This window comes from Chionomys nivalis, chromosome 4 (assembly GCF_950005125.1).
Source record: "Chionomys nivalis chromosome 4, mChiNiv1.1, whole genome shotgun sequence".
NCBI lineage: Eukaryota > Metazoa > Chordata > Mammalia > Rodentia > Cricetidae > Chionomys > Chionomys nivalis.
Genome location: NC_080089.1, coordinates 82,674,261 through 82,684,243, shown reverse-complemented (window position 1 = coordinate 82,684,243; position 9,983 = coordinate 82,674,261). Strand labels below are relative to the sequence as shown.

At 39.5% G+C, this 9,983-nt stretch overlaps 1 protein-coding gene across 1 annotated transcript; it reads left to right on the top strand.

The window, feature by feature from the left end:
• The first annotated feature begins 262 nt into the window (after window positions 1-262).
• On the top strand, window positions 263-2,448 carry LOC130873278 (bromodomain and WD repeat-containing protein 1-like). Its single transcript, XM_057768020.1, has 2 exons — window positions 263-417; window positions 523-2,448. Exons 1-2 carry the CDS (start codon window positions 280-282, stop codon window positions 745-747), a joined length of 363 nt encoding a protein of 120 aa, XP_057624003.1. The 5' UTR covers window positions 263-279; the 3' UTR covers window positions 748-2,448.
• The last annotated feature ends 7,535 nt before the right edge of the window (window positions 2,449-9,983 follow it).

Here is a 9,983-nt window from a genome sequence, read left to right as displayed (position 1 = left end):
CACATTAAACACCACACAATAATAGTGGGAGACTTCAGCACCCCACTCTCACCACTGGATAGGTCTGCCAGACAGAAACTTAACAAAGAAATAAGAGAACTAACAGATGGTATGACTCAAATGGACTGAACAAACATCCATAGAACATTCCATCCAAACACAAAAGAATATACCTTCTTCTCAGCACCGCATGGAACCTTCTCAAAAATTGACCACATGCTAGACGCTCCGCTCGGCTCGCTCGCTCGGTCCCACCCGCCCGTCCCCGTCCGCCCCGCCATGGCGGAGCCTTCGCCTGCCCGACGTCTGGTGCCTATCATCGAGTCGGAGCTGTACTTCCTCATCGCCCGCTACCTCTCGGCTGGCCCGTGTCGCCGAGCGGCGCAGGTGCTGGTGCAGGAGCTGGAGCGGTACCAGGTCGGTCATCCGCCCCCGCGTCCCCCGTCCCCCCCGTCCCCCGTTCCGCCCTGCCGGCGTCCCGGCCGCGGTGGTCACTCGGACGCCTCTCGTGTCTCTTTCCAGCTGTTGCGGAAGAGGTTGGATTGGGAGGGCAACGAGCACAACAGGAGCTACGAGGAATTGGTCTTGTCCAATAAGCATGTGGCTCCTGATCACCAGTTACAGATCTGCCAGCGCATCGGCCCAATGCTGGATAAAGAAATCCCACCCAGTATTTCAAGAGTCACTTCTTTGCTTGGTGCGGGAAGGCAGTCTTTGCTACGTACAGCAAAAGGTACCTTAATTTGAAGAAGTGTTCTGCTTTGTATTAGTAGCTCTGTTATAATTGTGAAGTTGTGTAAGCGTTGTGGAAGGTAACAATGTATCTAACGCCATGGACTATAAATTCTCTGCAATTAGTGTAGATCTTTGAATTTTATCATGTGTTTAATGGGTCCTTCTGAATTTCAGAATTGATAAAGACATAGATGTTAAGCTAAAAGCTTGAATTTAAGATGTGTTTGAGGGTTTTTATCAATGTTCTTAATTTTTCCGTTTTGTAGCTCTCATAACTTCAATGGATGTAATTGTATGTGTCTAATAAACTCTTTAAATACTAGAATTACTACTTTTGATATTTAGAGTCTGAAAGTCCTTTGTAATAAGGAGAAGTGATTTAAAAAAATGGTAGCAGTTTGAAAAACATGCACCAAAAATGTAAACTTGCATGATTCCTTTTATTTTTTACTAACAATCTTTTTCTTTTGCTAAGTTATGTGCTAGCAAAATGTTTGGAATTGCTACACCTTTTCTGTTAGCTTCGTATAATTGACTTAGACTAAGTACCTGTGTGTGATATGCTCTATGTATATATGTGGCTAAACTGCTAATGGCAAGTGTGTTGGTTCTGATCTCAGCAGACTTGAATTTCATTGTGATTATTTTGCTACAAGCTGATGTAATGCTACCTCTTAGATGCTGCACTAGGACAAAACTTGACTGAGAAAGAGTACCCTGCTTCTTGGTTTCATGCCAGACCAGCTTGACAGCCTTAGTTGTTTCTTAGTGCCCTATACTCGTGCTACTGTGGCTCGAATCAGAAAACTGTCCCATCCTTCTTTTCGGCATCCTGTTCACTTTGTAATTATTTTCATCACTAGTTGTTTTACAGCAGTTGCTTGGGTAGCACATTTTCTTTTCCTTGTGTCAAGCTCAAGCTCAATGTTGTTTTGTGATGAGGCTTGTGTGAGGACTGGCAGACTTAGACGAGACTTCAGTGAGGGACCCTATTTCTGCTTGTGTTTTGTGCTAGTGCCAGAGGATGCCTTGTGTTAGTGTGGGCACCCGGGCTCAGTGGAGGTGGTTCAGTACGGTGCCGCTCCCGTGTTTGCATCTGTGAAGCAGCTCTTTGTAGCTCAGCAAGAGTGGGGCACAAGGCCTGTGTCGGCCTGTGTGCTTCTGTGTCTTCTTCAGACCTGGGTGGGATGTGGCTTTAGAAGACTCACTCACACACTGTATGTGCTCTTCTCTGGAGAGCTGCCTTCCACCCTAATGTGGGAAGCTGAGTTAACTTGAACTCGCTAATTCTTCCTGATGAGTTCAAGGTAATAGTACTGGCCGAATGAATCTTAAACTGAATGAGTCAAGTCAAAGATGTTTAGATACATCAGATAAGTTAAATATCTTCTTAAAATTCCTTTTGAAAACTGGGGTCAGTTGTGATAAGACTGCTCATTTTAAATGTTGTATGGTATTTTGCATTGAAAAATAAACAGCTAACTTGGTATTCCATTCCCTCTTACTAATCATCTGCAGTGGATCTCTTTAAAGGTCCTGGAACCTTTGAGCCTCAGTCACCTCATTTGTAAATTAGTGGAAACACCTACCTCACAGGGTTGTTGTGAGGACTCCATGAGCTGATGTATGTGGAAAGCACTTGGTGGATTGTAAAGTGCTGTGCTGTCAGTGTTACTGCTGCTGTATCTGAGATGTCTCCAGAATAGCACAATAAACCTTCAGGCTTTTCTGTTAAAGTACAATAGTTGGTAAAACTTTGAATAAATAGTTTATTACAATGTACGTAAAAAAAAAATTGACCACATGCTCAGTAACAAAACAAACCTCAACAGACAAAAAATATTGAAATAACCCCATGTATCATATTGCATCACCATTGCTTAAAATTAGAATTCAACAGCAACACTAATTTCAGAAAGCCCACAAACACATGGACATTAAACAATGCTTACCTGAATCACCAGTAGGTCAAGGAAGAAATAAAAGAAGAAATTAAAGACTTCCTAAAATTCAATGAAAATGACCATACAACATACCCAAATTACAGAGAAACCCTGTCTTGAAAAAACAAAAAAAAAACAAAAACAAAAAAAATACCCAAATTTATGGGACACAATGAAAACATTGTTAAGAGTAAAGTTCATAGCACTAAATGCCTACACAAAAAAATCTGGAAAAAGCCCACATTAGTAAGTTAACAGAACACCTGAAAACTATAGAACAAAAAGAAGCAAACTCAGCCAGGAGGGCTAGACTGCAGGAAATAATCAAATTGAGAGCTGAAATAAAAACAAAGAAAACAATACAAAGAATCAATGAGACAAAGGGTTGATTCCTCAAGAAAATCACCAAAATAGACAAACCTTTATCCAAACTAACAAAAAGACACAGAGAGAATATCCAAATTAACAAAATCAGAAATAAAAAGGGGGACATAACAAAAGACATGGAGGAAATCCAGAGAATCATCAGATCATACTTCAAAAACCTATACTCCACTAAATTGGAAAACTGGTACAGATGCTTTGAATATCAGTATGGTGATTTCTCAGAAAATTAAAAAACAACCTGCCTCAAGACCCAGCAATATGACTTTTGGGTATAAACCCAAAGGATGCTCATCATATCACAAGGACATGTGCTCAACTATGTTCATAGCAGCATTATTTGTCATAGCCAGAACCTGGAAACAACCTAAATGCCCCTCGACCAAAGAATGGATAAGAAAAATATGGTACATTGACACAATGGAGTACTACACAGTGGGAAAAAAAATAGTATCTTGAAATTTGTGGGCAAATCATATTGAGTGAGGTAACCCAGAGCCAGAAAGACAAATATAATATTTACTCACCAGTAAGTGGCTTTTAAACAGCCTACAATTCACAATCTCAGAGAACCTAGACAGCAAAGAGGCCCCTAAGAGAGACATACATGGATCTAATCTACAAGGGAAGTAGAAAAATACAAGATCTCCTGAGTAAATTGGGAGTGTGGGGATCATGGGAGAATGTAGAAGGGGAGGGGGAAGAAAAGAGGGGAAGGGAGCAGAGAAAAATATATAGCTCAATATAAACAATTTTTTAAAAAGAAATAAAATATGTACACCTATGCCAAACACGCTGCCACATCTGTTTTAGGACAAAAGAGTTCTTTTCATGCCATCCTTAAAACTTGTAGAAAACTGTTTCTTCAGAATTGGGTGATTTGTTTTTTAAAATCTCTGAGTCAGGTCATATAAAAGGATATTTGACTGAGGTAGGCCAGTCAAACATGGCCAACAGCACAATGTGAGTATGGAGGGACACGGATGTTTCCAATGTAATAGATGACTCAGGTCAGAAGTAGCATCCCAGAGACAATACAGCCACCTCTGAAAGGCACATCTTTGCTCCCAAGATTACTTTTTTGAAGGACAAAACTCTTGACTATATAAATTTCAATGCACATAGTCAAAAATTAAAGTCTCAGTACCATGAAAAAAACAAAATAAAATAAAATTGGTAAATATAAAAAAGACCTTGCATTCCACTCACAGAACTCAAAAACCAACACCACCACCAACAACAACAACAATAATATATGTATACATACTTATCCTAGATTGCTTTCTATTGCTGCAATAAATGCCATGACCAAAAAAACACTTGGCCAATTGGTAACATATGATATCCAGTTGGGGCATTTTCTTCCCCAATATTTTATGACTCCATTTAGAGTCATATATACATACATATAGGTGTGTGTGTGTGTGTATGTGTGCCTATATACATATATATTTCTTCAGTAATAGGTTTCCATATGGGCACTCCAATGGTCCTTAGTGTTAGTTGTCTTCCACATTTCCTTCCCTTGCCACCTCTTCTATACCCCCCTATTTAATCTTCCACAGTAGCCTTCCCACCCCACTCTCCGTCTCTCCACAACAATATGTTTTATATACCTTTCCTTGGGAGATCCTCTCCTTCTGCCTTATCCTTTACTGAGTGCCTTTACTGTGATCATAGGGATTGTGACATGCATATGGTGTGTGTGTGTGTGTGTGTGTGTGTGTGTGTGTGTATTTTATACGGATGTGAGCTTCTTGTTTTTCTTTTCTAAGAGAAAGAGAGTGGAGTTGGCTGGGTAAGGAAGTGGAGAGAATCTGGGAAGAATTGGGAGCGGGGAAGAGAGTGATAAGAATAACTGTAAGAAAAACAATTTTCCCAATAAAGAAAAATGGCCCTTGAGGAAGAAAGGGTTTACTTGCTTCCGCTTTCAGATCACAGTCCATAATGGGGCAAAGCCAAGGCAGAAACTGAAGCATAGGCTGTGGTGGTTTAAAGAGAAATAGCTCCCATAGACCCATGTGTTTGAATGATGTGCACATAGGGAGTGGCACTATTAAAAAGTGTTCCCTTTTTGGAATAGGTGTGACTTTGTTAGAGGAAGTATGTCACTATGGCGTAAGATTTTATGTCTCGGTTTTCAGCCTGCTGCCTGCAGATCCAAATGTAGAACTCTCCGCTCTTTTTCTAGCACCATGTCTACCTACATGCCACCTTGCTACCCACCATGATAATAATGGCCTAAACCTCTGAAACTGTAAGCCAGCCCAAGTTACATTTTTTCCTTTTAAAAGTTGCCATGGTCATGCTGTCTCTTAACAGCAATAAATCCCTAGCTAAGACACAGACCATGAACAAACAAGGCTTACTAGCTTGACTTGTTTAGCAACAATTTTATTCTATCCTCTTTATTTATAAATAATATTAATTTTATCTCTTAGTTCAGCTATATAAAAATAGTTATAAAAACATGCTTACTTTTTCATTAATTTTAAAGGCATATAAGTATATTTTGAATGTTATTTTATTTGTCTTAATACATACTAATTAAAATATAATTTCATCACTTCCCTCTTTCCCTTTCTTCCCTCCAGTTTCTCTCATGTCTCCTTTATGAAGTCCTCAAATGTTCCCCTTTTCAAATTGATGCCATAATCCCAAAAGATAGGAAACCACACTGAATAAAAAGAGTGAAAATATAAAATGAAGGGATAAAGGCAGATTAACAACAGTAAACTTCTTTCACTCCCTCCTGGTTGGCACTATGAACTGAGCCAATCCACTACCATGTTTTCCGAACATCATCATGACTCTATTCCTCTAAACTATGAAATATAAAACACCCCTTTCCTATGAAGCTGTTCTTTTCAGGTATTTTTCATCACAATAAAGAAAAGGTACTAATATGGATGATCATCAAAATGTGATGATAGATGGAACAGCAAGATGGTGTAGCCAATGAATGCACTTCCTACACAAGCTGGTAAACTGAGATCAATCTCCAAAGTCCACAGAAATGTGAATGGAGGAAAACACTCTCAAAAATTGTTCTCCTAGATTTCATGGTACCAGATGCACCACGTAAGCTTCCCAATCAGGGAAGCAACCAACAACCTACCCAGCCGCAATTATGAACCACATCAACAACCAACACGGCACAATAACACCACAGTGCAATAGTGGTAGATATACTTGACAGTAACCAGCAACTTGTTGATGGTAAGCAACAACTCTCTAATTGGGCTTAAGACTTGCTCAACAAGAAGAAGACCAGGGCTGGTACCAAAAACCTAGCTAACTACTCAGTGGTAGTGAAATCATGGTTACTGGAGAACAATCTATAACCCCTAATGTATTAAACCAGTATGATGCCTAATGACAATATATAAACATATGTCTTTATACCCACAGATAAGTGTAGTCTTCACCCATCATCAAGGAAAATTCTCTTTGTAACAGAAAACCACAAGCAATCAAAATTAAGTATTATAGAGCCCAGTGCCAATGCATTCATCTACAAAACATTCCTGAACCTAAGGCTCCAGGAACATTGTGAAAGAAGTGGTATGATTATAAGAGCCAGAGAATCAATAAGCTTGCTTTGAGAGTGTGTCTCCTAGTAACATCAGAAGCTATACTTGTAGTCTTGACAACATGACCACCCAAATAGGAACTGAACAAGAATAACACCAACAAACATGCCAAACTCGATCAGGAAAAGCCCATGAAGCCTCAAAATTACACAAAAACTACAGGCACCTGAGTAAAGCTGGGAATGGCAAAAATGTTCTTCCCCAATGGATTAGCACTGAAAACATACATACTAGTGACATTATACAGACTGAGCAGCTTATATTTAGGAATATATATATGTATATACATATATACATGCAAAAAATGAATATGAAAAGAGGCATAAGTTTGAAGGAAAGTAGGTAGGAGTATATGTAGGTTTGAAGGGAATAAGGGGGAGTATAAATGTTGTAATGGTATTATACTCTCAAACAACAAACAAAAAAAGCTGTCACCTGACAGACACACACAATAACAATAAATAAATGAAAAATTTCAAGTTAAACCTAGAGTTGCCATATAACACAGCAACAAAACTTCAAGGAATATTCCTAAAAGAACAGAAAACATATTTTAACTCTGAAAATGGCACACAAATATTCATAACAACATTAATCATAGTAGTAAAATGTGAGAATGACCCAAAAAGGTTCATCCACTGGCAAGTGAATGAACAAAGTGTGATGTTAATGTGGAATATTATTTGACATAAAAATGACTACTAAAGCATTCTACAGCATGAATAAATCCTGAAAATAGTTTGCTAAGTGAAAGACACCAGAAGCATAAGCCATAAATTAACTGATTCCACTTAGATGAAATGTCCAAAGTAGTCACATAAGAAACAGAAGGCTTATTTGTAGTCATAAAGAAACGAGAGGAGTGAAAGCAGAACATCTTTTAGAGGTGGTTGAATGTTCTAGAATGAGTGGTCATGCTTGCACAACATTATGGACATTCTGAAAACTATGACTTGAACACTTAAAACTGTTCAAATGGTAACTTTTATTGCCCATGAATTTTATCTTAGTAAAATTGAAAAGAAATGGGTCTGTGCCCACAGATTCCATGCTCCTATTTTCTAAGTCTTCTGAGTAAGGCCCAACACCCAACAGATCGTTAAATGTGTTCAAGAAGTGAACAAATTGTCTCTGATCTGCTATCAGGATTTCTTTGGAATACTTCATCATATAATTCCCAGATGAACACATTGGGCCACATTCAATCTTACAAAGCATTTAGAGGATGACTCTGAACTATTACTCACATTCTAATAGTCTACCTTGACTTGTCGATTCCTCCTGGCAGGGGGCAAACCTCTCCTCTAGCATTATATGTTGTCTAGAATATTACTATAGAGACAAAAGATAAAGATCACAGTCTGACTTCACACAGTCCAATGTATTTACTCAGTGCTGTCTCGTAAAAATTCTAAAAGAGAGCAACAAAGAGTAGCTGGAAAATTACTAAAGGTTTCCCGCTGCCCTGTTAGACAGAGACATAGAAATGAACCCTTTGCCCTTTATCTTTTTAAGGGGATTCTTTCATTGGATTTCCAAAACTTAAAAGAAATGGTGAGAAAATTTAGCTTAATATATGTAAATACAGTTCTTTGCTAACAATCTAATTTTAAGCAAAAGGCAGTTATAATCATTTAACAATCATTACAAAATTCCAAAACATCCCCTTGTGTGTGCCTTGGAAAGACAGATTAGCAACTTTTCACTTCTCAAATTAATCCAGTGTTGGAATTTTATTTGCATGTTCATAACATTTTTCCAGTTACTTCAACATCAGGTCAAGAAGCAAGGCATGAGGATCCAGCTGCAGAATTGCAGCTGCCTTCTTTATTCCCTAGTCACCTGGGAGCTAAGGCTCCCAGACCTCTAGGTAGTGCCTGTGTCTGCTGTATCTGTAAGAGTCAGCATTGCTCTGAATTAAAGAGGCAAAAGGGTAAGGGAAGATTTCTTGCAGCCATCCTTTATCTGCTATTCTACTGAGTCTGGGCAAAGAAAGGAGCCAACAATTGAGAGAAAGAAGTAGGCACTGTACACCATAGAAGCCCACTCCAGCCTTCCCATCAATGTGTCACTGAGACTAGCCTCCAGCTCGTAACCCCCAAATGCTGGGATTACAGAAATGCACCAGCACTCTCAGCATCACTATGCTTCTGACTTTTCAAAGGAATAATCCACACTGTGTAGTGGTTTGAAAACTGGATAAATTCATCTTCATAATTCCCATTCATTATGATTAAGACATGCTAGGGGGGCTGGGGAAAGAGCACAGTAAGTACAGTGTTTGCTGTGTAGCCATGAGGATCTGAGTTCAACTCTCAGCACACATGTACAAAGCCAATCCAGCGGCATGCTGTCTAACTTAGGAGTTAGACAGGTGGATCCCTAGGATTCATTGACAAATCTATAAGGCTAAGTCCAATGAGAGAGCTGTTGTCACACAGCAGGGCAGGTGGCTCCCAAGGAATGGATGATATCCATAGTTGTCCCCTGGCCTCCATATGTCCCCTGGCCTCCATACATGAGAAGATATGTATGTTAGTGAGTTAAGAAGAACTAAATAGTAGCTCTTAAGTAAGAAAACACCTAGGAAACAAATAAATGGATCTACAAATACTGGAAATGCGCTAATACAATTCTGCTTGTTAGGGTTTAAGAGCCAACCAACAGACAAGTACTTCTGTCATATTTTCAGCTCCTGCTGCTGTGATAATACATCCCAACAAAAAGCAACACAGAGAAGTAGCAATTCTCCATGCAGTTCCACATTACACTTAACTGCAATGGGGAAGTTACAGGGTAGAAATTCAAGGGAGCTGGTCACATCCCAACCATAACCAGGAGTAGAAAGCAACAAATGCATCCTTGCCGGTGCACAGCTGACTCTCTTCATTTCACCGGAGTCCACAGCTCACCTCAGGAGATGGTACTGCCTATTTTCAGAGTTGGTTCTCCCACCCCTGTTAGCTCAATCAATTAAAGAGTCTTTCACAAGCAAGCTCACAAGCCAACTAATCTGGACCATGCCTCATTGAATTGCCTGTCCAAACTGATTCTCTGTTTTGTCATGTTGACCATTAAACGTAACCAGCATAGTGTCTACAGCTTGGTTGTTTTTATGGGCACTCATTTCGGTTTACAATGCACTCAGCAAACTTGGCCATGAGGTTCTTGTTCTGCAGGCTGAGTTTTCTGGTGACTTAAGTTTCCGTTCTGGTCCCTCATTTGGGGTGTCTTCTTCCAGGCTTACTTGCTTGTCCCTCACCTACTGCTGAAGCTTTCCTATGAGGTGACTCATCCACAATGTCTTCCATCATAAGTTTGTGAAAAG

Bases quoted from the DNA above. Each gene is read 5' to 3' on its own strand.
- LOC130873278 (XM_057768020.1), top strand. From the start codon at position 280: ATGGCGGAGCCTTCGCCTGCCCGACGTCTGGTGCCTATCATCGAGTCG. The intron at 418-522 runs GTCGGTCATCCG...GTCTCTTTCCAG, and splicing joins AGGAGCTGGAGCGGTACCAG to CTGTTGCGGAAGAGGTTGGA.